General features: G+C 40.5%; 1 protein-coding gene across 3 annotated transcripts in view; it reads right to left on the bottom strand.

The window, feature by feature from the left end:
- The window catches only part of Dop1R1 (Dopamine 1-like receptor 1), a 674,358-nt gene that overhangs the window by 960 nt on the left and 652,177 nt on the right, over nt 1-21,221 (bottom strand). For all 3 annotated transcript variants that reach the window (XM_065239581.1, XM_065239580.1, XM_065239582.1), the window contains exon 6: nt 20,668-21,190. In XM_065239581.1, coding sequence (XP_065095653.1) covers nt 20,668-21,190 — 523 coding nt within the window. The remainder of the gene's footprint in view (nt 1-20,667; nt 21,191-21,221) is intronic.

Here is a 21,221-nt window from a genome sequence, read left to right as displayed (position 1 = left end):
CTTCAATTCCTCTCAACTTCGTGTTGTTTTAAACACTGTGATTAATTGAGAGCTTTCTATGCCAACCAATGCATGAGTTTGTGTGATTTTTGGCAAGCACAATGATACTCTATGCGCAGGGATGTGGAGAAAATTTCCAACCCTATAGACTCTCTCGACAAGACCGTAAATCGGACCAGCCACTTCTGGCTTTGAAATATCGTTCCTTTAACATTTTGAACACGATACCTTTGGTAAAATGTGTAACGACAAATTGGCAATATTTTATGTATAATTATTCATAATTATATTAATTTTAATTCTAATCAAACCGTATAAATCTTTTAAGCTTGTAGTTTCAAATGGCACCAATAGATTTAAAATTTGTCAATAAATGGTTGAGTTTTGATAAGTCAAACATTGCAAGTTTTCCGTTAAAGGGTGATACGGTCAAAATTTGGTCAATATCAACTTGACGTATTTCTTTCAATTTTGCATTTAAAAAACCTGAACACCCCTCATTTTGAAGGTGTGTGTGTGTAGAATGTTGCTCCTATTTTGATTTTGGAATTCACTCTTCAGTTGTCAAAATGCCGTCCAAGCAAGAAGAGCAGCGTATCAAAATTTTGCTCGCGCATCGCGAAAATCCGAGCTACACTGAAACAAATCGACATGTACCGTTTATTGGATCCATCTTATAACATAGCAATGTCAGCATATTTATTCATTCTATGTGATGATTGATAGATTCTATTGGATTATCACTTAAAAACTATGACTGCGATATGGAATGATTTCTATCGTAATTTCACATACTTAGTACTTGATAATACTTTGCTTCGAACGTGGTTAGCGAAGGTAAGAAGTATATGAATATTGTCTGATATATTTCATGGTGAAAAACTGTTGATATGTCATGAGTGGGAACAGACATCTAGAAACTAATGGAAAATCATATAAGTTTGCACTATGAGAAAATTCAGTAAAATATACCTGTTTTCATGATGAATATTGCTCACTAAAATATATATCTTATAAGATAATCATGTATATTTTATTGGAGTTGCTTTTACTGATTTTTGACGTTTGTTGATATGTCGCGTGTAAATAGACATGTAGAAACTATTGGACTGTCATTTAACTTTGCAGTATAGGAAAACATGTATATCTCATTGTAATAGCTTGCTTTGATTTTTGACGTTTAAATATTGTAAACAGATCTATACCAATCATTAAATAGTCATATAGAAATGCCTTTTAAGAAATCCAACAGCAAGCATTTGTTATTGCATGTTTTTCTGGGATGAATATCGCTCCCAATAAAATACATCTTACATGATTGTTCTTTATAAATTATTGAAACAATTTTCAACGATGTTAACGTACACTCATTCATATGATTATTGGTTCCAGAAAAGAATGTATTGAGATTGAAAAAAAAAAATGATTCTACTGTAATATTTACTTTGCTATGATTCTAATTGTAAGCCTTCTACACGGCTAATTCAGATTCCAGCCCTAAGTAGTACTCGAACTTCATGAGCCAGTTCTATCAAATCATATAATTTAGTCGTTGATTTATTGCTCACAGGTGCATTAAGAAAGATTTGAACAAACCACACCACCGAAACGGAACATAAATTTGTCAGTGCTATTTGTCTTCACTCTAGCAAATCGAGCATAAAGTTGCATTACATTCCATGTCGGGAGAGCTGTTCTTCTTCATGCTATTTGAACGAGCTCAATCTTGAAGTCAGCCGTGGCCCAGTGGAATCGAGCACAGACACCGAAAGCATCACACCTCAACAGATCTTGATCGAATCCCAAATCAGCTACAATAAAAAAAAAGGCACAACTGTGAAAGCTCCCACTGCCTGATGTTTATTTTTCGAATTTATTTTTAGAAATCGATTAAATATATGTGTCAAAAGAAGAAGTAAATTTCATGTTATTTTCACATAAACTTTACTTCGATTGATTTATGACACATATATTATATTGTGGTGAAAAGTATAGCTTATGCTTATGGGTTTCAAATCCATTTCAGTTAATTATTATAATTTAATCGATTTTCATTTATCATATGACGATCATATAAAAGTTACCAAATTATCAGCATTGTAAATGTATCAGATATTCATATAGAATTTACCTGACACATTTTCAATCATATCATTTTCAATGGATTATCTTATAGCGCAAATTTATTAGACTTCCACATAACAGGAATATGTCAAATTCGTTCAGTGTACTCGCACGCAAAGTTGGCAAAATCGCTAAAAGTTGCCAAATCAACCGTTACAAATGTAATTAAAGTGTTTGGGGAACGTTTGTCGACAGCCAGGAAGTCTGGATCGGGGGGAAATCGAAAGCCGGAAGCCGCTGAGACGACAAAGAGAGTTGCCGGTAGTTTCAAGCGAAACCCTAACCTCTCTCTCCGAGATGCCGCAAATAAGCTGGGTGTATCGTCTACAACCGTGCATCGAGCCAAAAAACGAGCCGGACTATCGACTTACAAGAAGGTAGTGACTCCAAATCGCGATGATAAACAAAATACGACGGCCAAAGCGCGATCCCAGAGGCTGTACACGACGATGCTGACGAAGTTTGACTGCGTGGTAATGGACGACGAAACCTACGTCAAAGCCGACTACAAGCAGCTTCCGGGACAGGAGTTTTATACGGCAAAAGGAAGGGGAAAGGTAGCAGATGTTTTCAAGCACATGAAACTGTCAAAGTTCGCAAAGAAATATCTGGTTTGGCAAGCCATCTGTACCTGTGGCTTGAAAAGCAGCATTTTCATAGCTTCCAGGACTGTCAACCAAGAAATTTACGTGAAAGAGTGTTTGAATAAACGTCTGCTGCCTTTCCTGAAGAAACACGGTTGTTCCGTACTGTTTTGGCCGGATTTGGCATCTTGCCATTACGGTAAAAAGGCCATGGAGTGGTACGCCGCCAACAACGTGCAGGTGGTTCCCAAGGACAAGAACCCTCCCAACACGCCAGTGCTCCGCCCAATTGAGAAATACTGGGCTATTGTCAAGCGGAACCTAAAGAAGACCAAAAAAACTGCTAAGGGCGAGCAGCAGTTCAAGGCAAACTGGCTTTCTGCGGCGAAGAAGGTGGACAAGGTGGCTGTACAAAATCTGATGGCAGGGGTCAAGCGTAAGGCCCGGCAATTCGGATTTGGAAAAGCGGAAGCCTAACTGAATATTTTTCCTGAATTTTATACTAATTGAACTTGAAAAAGAAATTTAATTTGATTTTTTAAATAAACGATTTCACCGATTTACACGCGTTTTCCCTTGACCAAATTTTGACCGTATCACCCTTTACACATCTTACTACACATCGTGTTCGGAGTGTTAATGAATAAGCTGAGACCCGACAGTCGACAATGTTGTTGAAGTCATTCCACAAGTTCCATAAAACTCAACTGTTTCAGAATCAAACAAGTAAGTGTTCACTCGGCTGTCAACAGAAGCAGACCACTCTCAATGTGTGGTCCTCCTCATTGTTCTTCATCAGCAGTTCTTTCAGTCGTTGCGTCGTCGCCTCTGGAAAGCAACCATTTCGCGATGAATGTGTGATTGATGACCACGTTTTGCGTCCATTGCTGCAATGGAAGCACTCTGACCCCCGTTGGCGAATCTGCCATACAATGAAACCGCTCGAAGTGGCTCCCGTTCTGGTGGAGGAGGCTTTTTGGATAACGGAAAATAAAATGTTTATTGGGTTGTACCTTTTGACTATAGTTTTAAGATGTATTGTATAGTGAACAAGAATCCTCGGCTCTGTAAAGTTAATTCGGTTGAGTCTTATCAAATTAATTAATAAACAAAAAAAAATTAATCATACAAGTTTATTTGTCGAAATGTTTTTATTTTGTTAGATATAAAGCATACCTAAAACCATTTTTTACTTAGTCGAACACATTTTTAAGTCATTAAATTTGTGAGCGATGAATTAAGAAAAGATTTATTTGCATGTTTTAACGGAATTCTTAGTACTAAATATTGTACTCGAAAAAATGCAACACTTTATTTTGTGCATGATTTTTTATTGCATCTGTAAAAATTGATGAGATTTTGAGTAAAACTAGTTTAGAGTGTAATGTTTACATGTGCAAAATTTCGTCACAATCTGTCAAGTCGTTATCGAGATGGCTTCCAAGCAAGAAGTGCTTCGACAAAACAATTATGGGAGCGGTCTGGGAAAATCCAGGCCAGTCCCACAGGTGGATCGCGAACAACAATTCGATCGTGTCCTGTATGGTAAAATCATTCAAAGAGTCCCAGACGACCCAGCAGCGAGTTGGCAGCGAACGAAAAGCGAAGACCACCGACTCCGTGAACGCAAGGAAGGTGAGGTCAAGCGCAATCCGAACCTTTAGATTCGGGAAGTGGCCAAGAAAGTCAATTCTTCCCAGACGTTCGTCCAGCAGACAATGAAGGGGGCCGGACTTCATATTTTCAAGGTAAGGAAGGCGCCTAGCTAAACCCATAAACAGAATACGGTGGCCAAATCCCGCGCCAGGAAGCTGTACCGCGAGTGGTTGGTGCAACCGAAATGCATCGTAAGGGATGACGAGACGAACATTAAAGCGGACGCCAAGCAGACCCCGGGCCTGGAGTTTTTCGTCGACAAGTCCCGCCTTGATGGGCTGGAGATGTTCCGGAAGAAGAAGGTCGACAAATTTGCCAAGAAGTATTTAGTGGGTGTGGCAAATTCAGCAAGCCCTACATAACGACCGGCACCATCAACACAAAATATATAAAAAAGAATGCCTCCAGAAGCGCCTGCTGTCCTTCCTTCGGTCCCTCGAAGGTGACACTCTGTTTTGGCCGGATCTGGCATCGTGCCATTACGCGAAACCGGTGATGGAGTGATACGAAGCCAACGATATTGTGTTTGTGCCGAAGGAGGCAAATCCACCAAACTCGCCAGAACTTCGCCCAATAGAAAATAAATCGGGTGGTTATGAAAAGCAAGCTTCGGAAAACAGGGAAGGTCTTCAAAAACGACAAGGATTTGAAGCAAGAGTGGATGAAAGGGTGTAAGCAAGATGGCGGAAGTGTTGCACAGGATTTGATGGGTAGCGTCAAGTTCAAGGTTCGGGTATTTACCGTAGGAAAGGAGGTTGAATAAACCAGCTTTGCAAAAACATAATTAATATGTGTTTATTTATTCCCTAAGAAATTCAAAAATATCCGATTTCAAATGAAATTTTGGTGATCATTTTTGTGTGTTGCATTTTTTTTTTCGAGAGCAGTCTTTATCTTGTTGCAAAGCTTGCTGTTGAGCAAGGCATGATATTTGAGGTGTTGTGTAGCACTGTGACCATAAAATTTTTTAATTTGTGTAAAGAAACCTTGTTGTATATCAACCACTATTGAATTAATAATGGTGACGACTAGGACTTGAAGGTAATTGCTTTGTTCAACGGCTTGCTCAGTCTTAAAACACTCTAATTTCTTAGAAATTCGTGGATCGTCCTCATAAGGTATTGTTAGCGCCCGTTGCGAACGTTTTTCTTAAAATTCTAGATAGAGCTGGAATTAGGGCGTAACAGCCTTTGTAAACAATGACTTTTATCGATGATTTTTAGCAACTCAAGGCATGCCCACGAAAACCTTCATAACCGTCGGGTAGGGGAAGTCGTCCCCTACCCGACGGTGTTGTTGAATTGCTTTGGTGAGCCTTACCTTTCTAGCAATAATCGAATCCAGCTCATTCTAGAATTTTCTTTAATTTTCTTCCGTCGTGTTTGTATTCATTACCCCGAATGACCTAAAAGATGGGTGAATATCTAGGCGCCTTATATACTGGTGCCACAGAAGAAAGAAATGTTAGTTTGTTTACTAAATGAACTCTGACGATTGTATTTGGCAAGTTTTGCTATAAACAACACTCTTCGTGTAGATTCGCGAAATTCACATCAATTGCGTAGGAAATAACATTGACACGGCATACACCTTCTGGTCGTCTGAAACAGGTCCAAATCTGTCTTAATCCACCCGTAAAATTGTTTGTTTTGGCACTTTACTTGGAACCCGGAACGCGCCGTAGAAAGCATTGTGGAAGCCCCCAATTCCTCCGACCCAGTCCTGCCGTCTGCCACCTACGATCTTCATAGTTGTTCTGGGCCTGTGGTTGGATGTGGAGCAGGGGTCTTCCAACCCACTCACTATGGCGAGTATCCGCATGGTAATGTTAATGTTCGTTCGCTGCCTGATGTTTCCGTGATTTCCATGAATAACGTCCAACAACGTGCTACCATAGGTCATAAACAAGACGTCATCATTTATTACCAGAACATCGGTGGAATGAATTCTGATGTTAACGACTACTGCTTAGCTGTATCGGACCGTTGCTATGATGTCATCGTTCTAACCGAGACTTGGCTCGATTCTCGAACGCTCTCCAGCTAGGCGTTTGGACGCGAGTATGAAGTCTTTCGCTGCGACCGAAATCCTAAAAACAGTCGGAAATCTAATGGAGGTGGTGTTCTTGTGGCAGTCCGTTCCGGTTTGAAGACGAGAGCTTTAGAGCATGGGTTGCCGTTGAACTGAGTGATCGCACACTGTACTTATGTGCGGTGTACATTGTTCCTGACCTTGTTCGTGACAACGAACTTATCGAAACCCATTGTCGGTCCGTTTTCGCCGTAATGGAAACCGCAACTCCAGTTGATGAGATAATTGTTCTGGGTGACTTCAATCTAGCTGGTGTTTCGTGGAAACCATCTCACAGTGGCTTTCACTACCCAGACCCGGCACGCTCTGTATTTCATACAGGATCAGTTAGTCTTCTCGATAGCTATAGTGCAGCATTGCTGTCTCAAATTAATGACGTAGTTGACGAGAACAATCAAAGCTTAGACCTCTGTTTCGTTAGCGCCCAGGACACTGCTCCAGTTATCTCCACGGCACCTTCTCCACTAGTAAAGCAAGTTCCTCATCATCCTCCTTTGGTTGTAACTGTCCATAGTCACGTTCGGGATTTTGAAGACATTTCCACAAACGTGTCATACGATTTTCGGAAAGCTGATCATAGTAGTATCATTGACGTGCTGTCTAGCATAGACTAAGGAAGCGTACTGGACCCTGATAACGTTGAAACCGCTGCGCAAATTTTTTCACATGTCTTGGCGTATATCATTGACAGACACGTTCCAAAGAGGGTTCACCGAAAAGAGTTACACCTTCCTTGACAGACGAGCCAATTGAAAAAGTTGAAATCGACCAAGCGAGCGGCACTAAGGGAATTCACCAAGTATCGTACGCTGTCGCTGAAATATCATTACGATAGGCTCAATCATGAGTTCAAGCGAGTTAGCCATCGATGCTATTCGCGATATCAACGTGGGATTCAGAGAAAACTCAAGTCACACCCGAAGTCCTTCTGGAATTACGTTAACGAGCAGCGCAAAGAGTCTGGCCTACCATCGTCAATGATGGTCAACGGAGAAGTTGCTTCCACCTTTCAGGAGATCTGTCGCTTGTTTTCAGACAAGTTTGCCAGCGTATTCTCTGATGAGATATTAACCGACGACCACGTTACCCTAGCAGCTAGTAATGTTCAACTCTCCGGTCAAGCGTTGGGTGCAATTGACATCGACGTCGAGATGATTTACACTACCGCACAACAACTTAAGTCGTCCTTCAACCCAGGACCCGATGGTGTCCCATCAGTATTTCTGAAGAAGCATATCGCCAGCTTGCTGACACCGTTGCAGCATCTATTTCGAGTGGTATATTTTCATCTTGTTGGAAATTTGCTCATATGTTTCCTGTTCACCAAAAGGGAAACAAACGGGACGTGGATAATTACCGTGGAATTACATCGTTGAGCTCAGTTTCGAAGTTATTCGAGTTACTCATCATGGAGCCCCTGCTCTCTCATTGTAAGCAGTATCTAAGTAGTGATCAACACGGCTTCGTTTCCGGTCGTTCTACTACCACTAATCTACTTTGTCTGACATCGTATGTCACGGAAAGCATGACAGGACGGGCTCAAACAGACGTAATTTACACCGACTTGTCGGCTGCATTCGATAAACTGAACCATGCAATTGCGATTGCTAAGTTAGATAGACTCGGGGTAAATGGCAACCTCCTGCCATGGTTTCGCTCTTATCTCAGTGATCGTCAGCTGATGGTAACCGTTGGTGAATGTCAGTCTGCTACTTACCCAGCCACGTCAGGGATACCTCAAGGAAGTCACCTAGGCCCGTTGATTTTCCTGTTGTACTTTAACGACGTGAATCTGGTCCTCGAAGGCCCTCGTCTATCGTATGCAGATGAACTTAAAATCTATATCCGGATCCGTTCTATCGATTACTGTCACTTCCTCCAATGCCAGCTCGAAGCGTTTGCTAACTGGTGCAACTTGAACCGAATGGAGGTCACGTTCTTTCGCAAGAAGGAACCGATCATGTTCAATTATGTACTTCAGGAAACAATTATCAGCCGTGTCAACCACGTAAAAGACATGGGAGTTAGTCTGGATTCCCAGTTAACGTATAAGCAACACATCTCGTTTATTGTCAACAAGGCGTCAAGATCTTTGGGATTCATTTTCAGGATTGCAAAGAATTTGTCCGATATATATTGTCTCAAATCGCTATACTGTTCCCTGGTGTGGTCCACGCTGGAATATTGCTCTGCAGTATGGAACCCAAGCCATAACAATGGTGCTGAAGAGTTGAGTCCGTTCAGCGTCGATTTCTTCGATTTGCTCTGAGGAAGCTGTCTTGGAGAAACCCTTTTCGTCTTCCCAGTTATGAAAGTCGATGTCAACTGATTGATCTGGAGCTTCTACGTACTCGGAGAGATACTTCGCGGGCCCTGCTCATCGCGGATAGTTTACAGGGTAGAATTGATTGCTCTACAATCCTGGAGAAGATCAACGTGAACGTCCAACCCCGAGCACTGCGAAATAACGCTATGTTAAGATTGCCTCACCATCGCACTAACTATAGCATCGAACGGTGCTATAGACGGACTTCAACGTGTGTTCAATCGAGTTTCTTCAGTGTTCGATTTCAACCTGACACGAGAGATGCTACGCCGGCGCTTTTCCCGTATTTCCTCTGACGCAGTAGACCGTTGAATGACCATGTATTTTATTGTATTGTGTATTTTAGTAAGCTGTACCATGTTTTTTAATATTATTCACTTAAACATCATTGGGGCTACACTCAGCCTGTTGTTGTAAATTAATAAATTAATTCCTTTGTCTGGGGTAAATTTGACGACTGTTTATGGCAAAATAGCGGTTGAGGTGCGCATGCCACCTGGCTTAAAACGTGTGAGCGTACGATCTACTACTGGAGATACCAGACCACAAATTAGCGCTGGTGGGAAATACGGTATAGTAAAGTGTGTCGCAGGAAGAAGCTCCCTGAAAAGCTGAGCCTTGACATGTACTCATGTGTACGGAGTGTGTCTTTATAGACGTGGAGAAGGAAATTATACCAACACTTTATTTCCTCAATGGGAAGGTGAACATTTTATTCGACGGCATAAAAAACAAATGTTTTTTATGCAAGATGAAGGGGTACCAGATGTATTCCTGCCCCAAGTGGAAGGCTTGGAAGCAGCAGAGATGTACCTGGGCAACAAATACAAGGAAACAGAAGAAAAGGTTTTTAGAAGTGCTTTGAGAAAGAAGTAGTGGAAATGAACGTGGTGACCACAGAAGCCGAGAAGAACTGTGAAGTTAAAACACGCGATACCCAGAAACAGCAGCCACTGGTATTCAACGATCCGAGAGATACAGAACACCGGTTCGGAATAGTGTCAGTAAAAAATATGAATTGTTTTAAAGATTATCGGCTCCGATAATTGGTTGCGAATTTTACATATTTTTCACACTAATCTGTAATAGAATCTTGCATTTCCATGTTGGATGTACACATACAATTTTAATCAATTTGTGCTGTGCATTTTTGCTTAGCATAATTTCAACACAGGTATTTCATAAGCACCAATGCTAATCGCAAGCGTTTTGAATAACGGAAATATAAACAAGTAACAAGTAATTGTACAAGTTTGTGAGTTAGCTTAATGTATTGCAAAAGATTATCGACCAATGCGGAAATGGAATCTTCCACCCCTGCATTAGCCTCCCTTAACTCAGTCGGTAGAGGTGCAGCTTCAAAGCAAGACCTTGCTGGATGTGGTTGGGTTCGATTCCCGGTCCGGTCTAGGAATTTATCGGGTTGGAAAATGTCTCGACTTCCCTGTGCATAGAAAATAATTGTTGCCTCACAATTATAGGGTAGAGAACTACTTCGGCCTAATCACCTATTTTGGGTCTATCGAGCAGAAAACTTCAAATAAATCTATGATTTCAGAGTTAACAGATCAATTATGCGTTTGGTACGATACTTTAATTAATAAGCTACCGAACGAAGTCAATGAGAACGCGTGGTATGAAGGTTTGCACCCATTATTCCCAAAAACAAAAGAAGCGCTCCAACCGAATCAATTTTCATCCGATAGGCCGAAGTGAATTCATTGGCGTTTCAATTGCGTTTCAATGCGTTAGGCCGAGTTTAAAATCCGTGTACAATATCTCAACGAGTGGTTTCTCGTTTTCAAATCTTACGGTACGTACAGAAAGCTAAATAAATTTGGAAGCCATCAGTAATAATAACATTCCGTTTGGTGCTAAACTGAACTAGATTAAGAAAGACTAATTGCGGGTTATGCTTAATAGGCCGGAAATGGGGTGGTTAACCCTACTAATGCAAAAATGGTACAGGCATCGAGAGCTCTCAACTGTGGAAGTCTAGATGAAGATGACACTAAGTTGAGAGCCCACAATAAGCTAATATGCGATAAGCAATAAGCTTGAAATGCTAAGAAGAAGAAGACGAATCCTGCATTAGGAACGGTTGCTTACCGCTTAATAGGCGTACGTCTGCGATGCATGTCCTTAACGATAGTGTTAGCTTATTTGCGCTTGGACGAACTCTGCTCGCTAACAGATTACCCTTGGCCAACTGAACCAAATATCCTCTATTCATCACTGTCTCCGGGCAATAATGGCCATCCCGGTCGTGTTCTGCTGGTGCAATGCATGGCGGGGAAGATGTAAAATATAAGCACTGAATTCGGATCAGAATAATCTGGGTCAGCGTTTCGTCTTCGAAAGTGACAGGCAAGACTAATTGTTCTGACAGCTCTAGAGCTGTGTGACGTGTCATTTACTACACCCCTATATATATTGTTGGTATATTGTGAGAGTGGAAAGATGGTTGAATCTGCTGGGAAATGGGATTAGTTTCTGGGTAATTTGTGCTGTGGATATAGTTAGAGGTGACGTTTTTCATCGTTAGTGAATGGTTTCATGAGATTTTGTTAGACGCATTTCAATGTGTGTCGTATGCAAAACATCCGTTTTCCGACAATTTCGAACAAAACGACAAAAAGCATCTGGAACAGGTTTCGCCAGTTAGCGAATCTGAATTTTTTTTCATACAACCAACGCACGATTTGTCTAGACTAGATGATGAACCAAATTTGGTGAACATTTCAAATCCCCTGTGGGATGTGACGTAGGTTTGTAAGTGATAGCAGGCTCGAAGAAAATCCAACAAACCGGATGATGGACAGGTGACAGGTTGGAAAATGGGACAGCAACTCGGAGGGTTTGTTATTTTTTTTCTGAAAGCTTTTACCCCATCTGTGAAAAAAAGGTGAATTCATACATCGCGTTTTAGAAGCTTGATTTTAGGAAAAGGGGTTGAATTCTCTAATAAAAAAAACGACGAAATGCCTAATCAAGTTTTTCAAATCGAGTTGTATTTTCAGCATTTTAGGTTCTTGTTATTTTTTTAGTTTGTTTGTTTGTTTGTCATTTCATTTCATTTAGTTAAACTATTCACAACGAAGAACAATCATAGACCTCTACTGTTGTTTATATGTGATGCGTTTCAGGTTGTTTCACTATAATTCTGCTATGGTTTAAGAGTATTACCTGTCTACTCTCGTTTCGCTTAATTCTTTGGTTTTCGGTAGGTTCTGTACAAAATAGAGATTCACTAGACTATGGTCACTGTTTTGATCCGTTCCTGGTTGCTTCCATGTACCGTATTTTTTGTTTTCTGTTTCAGAGAGATTGTTCCTTCACCGTAGTGCTGCCTTCCAACAGCGAAAATAGAGTAATTAAATAGTAACAGTAAATCTGTATTATTAGGATTGTTCACGGATTGTGTGTGTGTGAGCATAAGATAAGAGTGTTTGGTTTTGCTTTGGTTTTATAAATAAATTATTTGCTTTTGGTTTTCTCGCTTACCATCTACACATACCACCGAAAAACGATTCTTACATTTGTGCCATAACAGTTTTTTTTACCGGCATACATCCATACGAGTTTGAGCTGTCGCCCTACGATTTCCGTCACGCATTTTAAATAAACAATAATCAGTCTTATTTTCGCATTTACTATAGTGTATCTCTTACAATTTCTTGAGAACGACATCTTTGAATATAGTTGATTTGGTTTGCTTGGTTTCAATCGTTACTTAAAACTTAACACCTAAACGTAGTAGCACTCTAAACTGATAACTATTATCAGTTGCATTTTCACTATTATATATATACCTCTGCTATGGTTCCTAACAATTGGAATTGTCATGTTTGTTTGGTTTGCTTCTAACACTAAGCGTTTGGTTTCACACATTCATCAAGGAAAGAAACGGCCCTACTAGCTAAGGATATGTGGAGTGTGTCACATTTCGCTACGGAATCGTAGGAATTAAGAGGGGGAAATTTGATTCCTTATCACTATCACCTATGAGCGGAATTGGTAGATTTCATTTGATTGTTTGATCGTTTTTTTTTTGGTTTTCCTTTCCGCGTCGATCACGCGGTTCAACATCAACAACAGCGATTACATTAAACTTTTCATCTGATGGGGAGTTTCCGGTTGTTTCTATTTGTCATTTTGTAACCCCATTTCACATTATATATCTGTCAGCTACTCGTTCTCGCAGGGTGAGGGATTTTCATTCACGCTAAGAGAGGGATACCCTAATCCAGGTAAAGTTAACACTTTGTGTAAAATCTGGTCAACTGTAGAATGTATTGCTTCTCAGTATCTTCTAATTTGTCCAAAAACAAAAAAATACTTGACTTACAAATCGTTTAACCGTAGTAAAAGTAAACGATGTAGTTTGGTTAGGCAAACTCAACACGTAAAGTAAATTGATTACCTAAATTAAAGTATTCAACTCTTAGCTAGAATTTGGTGCATAACTTCAGTTGGTTGGTTGGTCGGTAGGTGATACTATTTACAAATAGAGAAGAGTCGTACATTTTTCTTGGTGTTCAAATACACAGAACATGAAAAGAGCTGAGTGCTCATTCTGTAAAATAGTTTCCCTAGCTATTTTAACCTATACTGTATAGAGTGGATCCAACTGGCTTCTGTATTCTTAATATGTGCATTATAATGTTCGTTCCACTCAAAATTTTACTAGCTTAGTTATAAGATTGCTTTTTAATTTTTTTTTGTCTTGGGGAGTACGAGTGCTTTACCTATTATTTAAGATTTCTGAAAAAAAGATCAAATTGGGTTATCTGCAAGGGACGAAGTAGTTAACGATTTGGTTGTGTTTCCTTTTTTTGGTAGAATTCTAACATCCCAACAAACAATTTCAGCTGCAGACTAGCTTATACAGGTAAACATTTGCTTTATAAGCCAGTTTTTGGCTGTATAATCTTATCTGCAGCTAAAATTGTTAGTTGGGTTCCTTCCTACTTCACGCCATTGTTAGTGGTAGGTAAAACAACTTATCTGGCTGAGCGGATCTGACCCGTTCATTGTCCTAAGAGGAGCCGATTCTTTTTAACAGCTCTTCAGCACACATTGAAATCATGGAAATTTTGACACAAATTCAATATGAAAAAACAGAAGAGAAACAAATGGTTTTGGTGACCCTAAACCAATAGAGCTATAAAAGATTAAACCTGCATAAACATCTTAAAAGCAGGCTAAACCATTAAATCCGTAGCTTACAACATGGCTCTATTTTTCAATTGAAAACGGCACTAACGGACACAGTGAACAACCACCGGGTAAACCAAAATGTGCGCAATATTTTGGCAAAAACATCATCAATAAAAGCCCAAATTGCATGCAAGAGAGCTACACCTATATCACACGTGATGATATGATTGACATCGTGTCACATGATTTTACATTTTTCCTCATGCTATACAATCTAATCTACTTAGAGATTTTATTGCTGATATTATTTCTCCAGGAGAATTGCTCTCACTATTCTCTGGATATTTTGCTTTTTGGTTATTTGCTTTTGTGCGGATCTTCCGTGGAAATTGGGTATTCCAGTATTAGTTCGAAGAAACATTCGAGGATGCCTGGATTAACTTTCATAGGTATTGGTCTGGAGAAGCTTTCACATGAAGTCGAAACTCGGAGAAGCTTTCTGTTCAAGTTGCTGGAGAAGGCGGAAGCTGGAAGAATCCTCTTGGTTTAAATTGTAGCAAACTTCAGAAGAATATCAGATCTATCTTCCAGCGTAAGCCAGAAGGGTTTTATTTTCGAGGTGAGGTACTAGAAACTTCTAGGCGAAGCCGGAGGAATCTTCCGAAAAGAGGTCAGATTAAAAAAAAATCCGACAGAACACGGATGAAAAATTTCGGAGGAAGTTGTAAAATCTTTCCAGGGGAACTCTCAAAGACTTTTCAAATTTATTTCATTTAAGGAAAAAAATTGGAAAAAAATCCGAACAAAATTGTGAGAAACTCTTGGGGAAAGTAGGATAAACTTGTGTCAGAGGGAACTTCCAAGAGACGTAGGATAAACTTTCCTGTAAAGTTCATGAATTATTTGTTATACATTATAATAAACCTATCTAGTGGCTGGTAGTTTTTACCCAACCTTTTATGTCTACCCGGGAATTGTGAAACAGCTGATGATTCTTGCTGGTATTTCCCAGTAGCTGGTGCTACTTTACTTAGTTTGTGGACAGTAATCAAAGTAAGAAGTGTTTCAAATCATTAGAAGAAAGTGTCTTTTTCTAACCCAGAAAAAAAAAACACAGGAAGCAAGAGGCAAGAAGAAACGCATTGATGATCTCGAGGACGATGATCCATTATATGGTTTCGATCCACAATAAACGTAACCCCATCCTGACAAAGATGAACTTCAGTCCAATGCACTCAGAAGCAATGAATGATCATGGAATTCAGCAGAAGGTAATTGCGGATTTAGAAGATCTGCACGTGTAAAGAAGCGTCCAAAAGTGAATTATGATGTAATCTTAGTTAAACGAGCTGTAGTCTTAATTAAGATTGTATTAATGCTAGTAAAACCAAATTTATGAAACTTATAAGGTTTGTTAACACTTCAGAATTATGTTTAGAATAAGTAGTCTTTTCTTTAGTGGGAAAGGTGTAAAATAAAATAAGAATGCATGATTTAAATGGAACGTGTGTTTCGATATACTTGAGAAAACTCATTTGCGATGAATTCAACATCTGTCAAATGTTCTGTATCAAAGTAAGGCTTCATTGAATCTTATCTGGTCATTAGAATATTTATTGTGTATTTTTTGACGTTGGACTACGTCTGTGATTTCTATACGGGGCTACACCAAAGATGAATGCTAAGATGAAACTGTTGGAAGAAAATCTTTCTATTTTAGTGTCCTCTTTCACGGTCTCTTTCATCCAATGAATATCCCCGTATTCAAGGTAATTTTGTGGTTTTGCTGCCCCCTCGGTAGAGATGAAATTTTGCGCTCATTTTGATCAAAACAATCACACCAAAATCAGAGATAACTCGCTACACTTTGTGAAAACCGATAATGGAAAATGTAACAAAATTATGAAAGATTTTGAACGTTAATAACTCAGCTTCGATCAGAAATATTCCCACGCATCTGTACAATTTAAGACTTTATCATTTTTAAAATGTCACTATTGAAAATTGCACGTATGTGCAACTGTTGCTATGATAATTAAAATTATCACCGATTGCCTGTGAAATGCGATTTCTCTAGCACAGATTTCAAAGTTGAATTCCATCCGGTCTCACCAAACGTGGTGGTGGTGTTCTCCGTAATTCTCCGAAAGGCTCCCCGCAAGCAGCTAGCTATCAAGGCTGGCCTCAACCGCTGATCGGATTCAGTTCCAATCACCGTGTGTGGTGGTGTCCGGTCGTCGACATCATCATCATCAGCAGCAGTGTTTTCGGCGTGTGGCGTTGAACATTGTTCTCCAGTACACAACGAAAGGCTGTCTGCAAGCAGCAAGCTGCAGCCCACATGAGCATCCATAGAACGAGGAAGAAGCCGCACCGCTATTGATTGGAATCAGTAGCTCTTCATGAGTCGCTATGGGCCATCTATGTCAAGCGCGAGAGAACCCCGCTCAAACTCCTATTCTTACACAAAACACAAGCTCCTGGCTGTCCCTTGTAGTTTTTAGTTTAAAAACACACATTATTCTAATGATGAAGAATTTTTGTCTAAATAAATAAAACTTAAACTAAATAGTTACGGTCAACGGTATGGAAAAGGCCAAGTAACCGATGACGAAACACCTCAGCTGATACATTGAAGTCGATCATATAAAAGAAGTTATTGATTTGCCGACTGATTGCTTGAATTGGCTAGTGTTGTGCGAACATAGTTGAACATAGCTTGAGCGACCTTCCGTCTCACCTCTAATGGTTCGATTCGCAGGAGACAAGCGATCCTTCTAGTGATCCAGCTAGCATGGAAAGGGCACCAAACAAATAAACTTGACTCCAATAAGGATCGTACAAGCGAGAAGTAAAGTGACCTGAGGCATAGCGAGTCACGGAGCTCGTCGGCAATTTTGAAAATAAAGCCCAAAAAGTGAATTTGCAATCCAAAGGTAACGCCGAGATCCTTTATGTGCAAATTTCTTGAGCCTAGTACTTTTATTGAAACTTCAAAGCTACAGCATTTGATGGTTACATTTCTCCTTTTCAAACTAAATCTCGAACATTCCGCTTGATGGAACCCATCAGCGCCCGCTCAGTGGAAACGGACACGGAATCAGCGCATTTCTTCCATTTTGCCCGCATTTGCTGGATGTTCTTGACTGCCCTGCCGCTTCGTCGAAGTTGCTGGCCAGTGTTTTCGATTGTTTGAAATTCCGGGCAATTCGGAGGATTCATTAGCTTGGGGAAAAAATCGATCTTGTTGGCAGCATACTACTCCAGAACAGAGCAGGTAAATATCACGACCGTCATGTGACGATGAGAAAACAGGTCCTCTCACTATCACGAGACGAAACTACCTATCATTAGCTTTCTTGTCATTTTTCAATGATCAAGCTCTTATGAGAATAATTCTTATGTGGTTTTGACATCATCATTTCTAACTGATTCAGATGAATTTAAGCAAACAACCGTATGTAATCGGTAGAGCGAATACATTATTAAGATTTCCTCGGTACATGTAACTTTAATGGCATTAAATGAGCTAGTAATCACGATGATCACAGCACTGTCACGTTCTGTCATGACAAAAAATTCGATGAGATTTTGAAGAAAATCTCTATCATCGCTTTCTCATCCAATGATAGTGACAGAAGTATCTCTGTAAATATCGCGTGAGATCTTTCATTGAAAATGAAATTTGCCAGCCGTGCTCCAGAATCACCTTGGAGTAGTGTCAACTGGCCGAATCGAGCCAAAAGATGGCTTTGCCCATATGCTTGAACGGCAATACAAGTTTTTTCAGGCATTCTTCGATGTAAACTTGGGATGTCATCGTCGAGGATGTGACGAGTGGTTCCGTTATCAGGCCACAACTGCAAATCGCTTGTCAAATCATGGCCTTCTTCGCGAATTTGTCGGCAAACACGAACTTGAATCTTCCCGGGACATCCCCAGGTCCAGTCGTGATGTAAAACTTTTGACATAGAACATGCTTAAAATCGAGTTTGGCGTTAGTTTCGTCATCGAAGTGCAGCCCTTGTGTTTCGTCAAAACACGGTCGTACAAAAGCCTTGCACGCTTTTTGGCCACGGAATTCTGCTTCATGTCCCGTTTCCGATGTTTACTGGCTTTGTACGACTTGTATCCTTCCCTTAAAAGAATATTACGCACCGTTTGAAAGTTGGCGTTGTACCTTCTGGTCGCATCTCAGATCGAAAGACCGGGGTTGGATTTAACACCTGCACCGTGAACTGCAGTTCCAGTGGTTCCAGTTTTGCGTAAGGCCGCTGATTTCTTTCCACACTCAGGGTTTCCTTGTAGGTTTTGAGCTCTCTAAAAACTGTTGTTTTCGGAATCTTCAACACTTTAGCCTGATTGGAACCAGACCACCCCGGATTTTCCAGGTGTTTGTACACAATATTTTGTCTTCTTTCGATTTCCACTTGACGTTATCTCTGAACGCGATCGACTACTTTGATCAAACTTGCACCAGTTGTTCTCTATAGAAGTGTAAACAAACCACTGTCAAAGATGTTCGCTTCCCAACACTAGAGGCGTGCTAGCGGCTCGAGAGGGGCGTACCAATTAACTTTTAGTCATAATACTTTCGGAGGACGGCAGTACGTAGACGTTTTAGCACGAGTAGCATCTTCCAGTGCAGCACTGAAAAATTCACAGCATCATTCACGCTACCGGCTGTTTCGATAAATTGCCAATCAATTTCCGCAAGCGCATTGTTTAATGCAACATAATCGGGAGCGGCGGGAGCGGGATGATTGGCATCTAGATCAATCAGTGGCTCGACCGGCAAGGAAACAGAATTTTCCGGTAATGCGGAATCATTTGCCAGGACAAGATCTTGCAAACGTCCATTTCGGTTCGGAGAAGTATTCGCTTGTGTGAACCCGTAAAAGTTAAAACCGTCCAAAAGAGCACAGCAAGCAACCGGCATAATACTTTGGTTACTGTCCAAAAGCTTTAAAAATACACATTTTTCTAGTGATTTTCCACATTTCTTACTTTGGTTATTGTTTAAAAAATAATTTTTTTATAAAAATAAGTTCTCCATATGATTTGAACCACTTTTTACTAAGGTTACTGTCCAAAAGTTTAAAAAAAGACATTGTTTTCTGATGATTTGAAACACTTCTTACTTTGTTTCTGTCCACAAACTAAATGTATGCGGTTCCTGGGAAATTTCAGCAAGAATCATCAGCTGTTTCCCAATTCCGGGTAGCCCGGGGAATTGGATACACTACTTGCAACTCTTCTCTGGATTTCTTCAGAACTTTCCGAAATTCATTTCAAAATAAATTTTCTCTGAATATCTCCTTGAAATTTCCTTAAATATTATATCGAATTCCGATGGCAGGCACCTCATAATATCCTAATTCAGTGCTGCTTTTATGCACACTTCTACATCACTACATCTACATTTGGCATAGCAATTTGCACTACACTTGGCATAGCAATTTGCTGAGAAAACATGATTTTGCCAAACGAGATATTCCTAAGGATGGGCGCTCAGAAGGAACTTCGATCACTTCAAGGAAACATTTAATGAAGTTTTCCATAAATGAAATCATTCATAGAATGCTCTGAGTTTATAATGTCACAATGTTTGATGGAATTCGCCGAAGGTTCCTAAAGTTTTCAAACCATTGCTGTAGTTCAATAAACGTATTTGGAACCCTTAGAAACTCTGAAATCCCTACAACCTCTCAGAGCTTCCAAGACCTTATCAGTTCTCTTAACATCATTTAAGATGTATGTACTCGTTTGAAGCTCGTTTCCGAAGCTCTCTGAACCTATCCGAACATCTCTGAAGTTAGTCGATCTTGACTTAAGCACTTTTATGATCTTCGAAGATCACTGAGCCTATCTGTAGTTCGTCATACCTTTCAGAAGTTCTGTATTAGGCTTTGCTGCTTCGTCTTTTGATTAGCTCCCTGATTATCTCAGAATTTCTCTGAGAACCTCAGAGAAGTTCATAGAGCATGATTGAAGTTTAGTACACTCCAGGGAAGATGTGCTGAATTAAAAAAGTTTCACAAGGCTTCAGACAGGCTCAGGATGTCCGATTGATTTTCTGAGATGTTTAGTGAACTTAAGGGAAGTCTGGTAAATTTTTAGAGATATTTTCTTAATTGTAAATAAGATTAATGATCTAAAGAAAAAATCAGCAAATAATAATGATGCTCAAGAAACCTTAATCAGGGTGGCCAGCGATGTGTGATTTCAAATGAATTGTGAAAGATATTTCAAATATTCCAGAAAATCGTGAAACATATAAATAGTGTTAGCTGAGCCATTCGATGCGATTGTTGGTACTTATCGAATATTTTGTTGAGTTCAATGATTATTTCCATGATAAGTGCCGACAAAATTGTTAGTGGTTTCTAACCTACTCCTAAGGTATTGCAAATCGAGTTTTAAATAAACATTGAGTGAGTCACACATTTCGGCAAATCATCCATATCAACTTGTTAGTACTACTAGCAGTGCAATCATGTATCATCAACCATTACTTCCCTCGCAGATAACCCACGAACTTAAGGGAGAATCCCTCAAACGTGACCCAACATAGTTATACAAAAGTAACCCTCTACAAAAAAAAAGTGCATTTTGTGAGTGTGTGCGGTGAGCAGCTGGCACGAGCCGACTCGCTAAGAGTACAGCCCCTCAATCCTAAACCTCGGTGTTGTTGATGTTGTTCTAGTAAGGTCAGATGGCGGATACCTGTTCGAGGTCGGCCGACGATCGACCAGAGTTCATGACGACATTCTTGGCCGCGTAGTCCGTCACGTACCGGTCGCTGTGCCGCGGGTAGATGTTACCCATCTCCTGCCCGCAGCACCAGGAGCTCCGCGTCGTCAGGATTCGCTTGAATGCCTCGCGGAACTCCGTGTTGAAGATGGAGTAGATGATCGGATTGAAGGCCGAGTTGGAGTAACCCAGCCAGGAGAGCACCTTGAACGTCTGCGGCCCGATGCAGGTCTTGCAGAACGCGGCAATAATATTTACACAGAAGAACGGCACCCAGCAGACGAGAAAGACGCCCATGATGACGCCCACGGTAATGGCCGCCTTGTGGTCCGACACGTGGTACGGGGAGGACGCCTGCTGCGCCAGCTGTCGAAGTTTCAGCTTGCTCTTGCTCGCTTTGGGCCTCCGTATGCTGCGGTAGCGTTTCTCGCTGATCTCACCCGGCCGTGTCACCGCTCGTATCGACTTGACGTGCTTCTGGGCGTAGCAGTAGAGCCTGGGCGGGAGAGAGAGACAGAGAAAATAAT

This window comes from Ochlerotatus camptorhynchus, unplaced genomic scaffold (assembly GCF_037179485.1).
Source record: "Ochlerotatus camptorhynchus isolate MF236.1 unplaced genomic scaffold, CSIRO-AGI_Acam_v1.1 ptg000056l, whole genome shotgun sequence".
NCBI lineage: Eukaryota > Metazoa > Arthropoda > Insecta > Diptera > Culicidae > Ochlerotatus > Ochlerotatus camptorhynchus.
The sequence above is the reverse complement of the archived record's forward strand: the minus strand, read 5'-3'. Positions and strand labels throughout refer to the sequence as shown.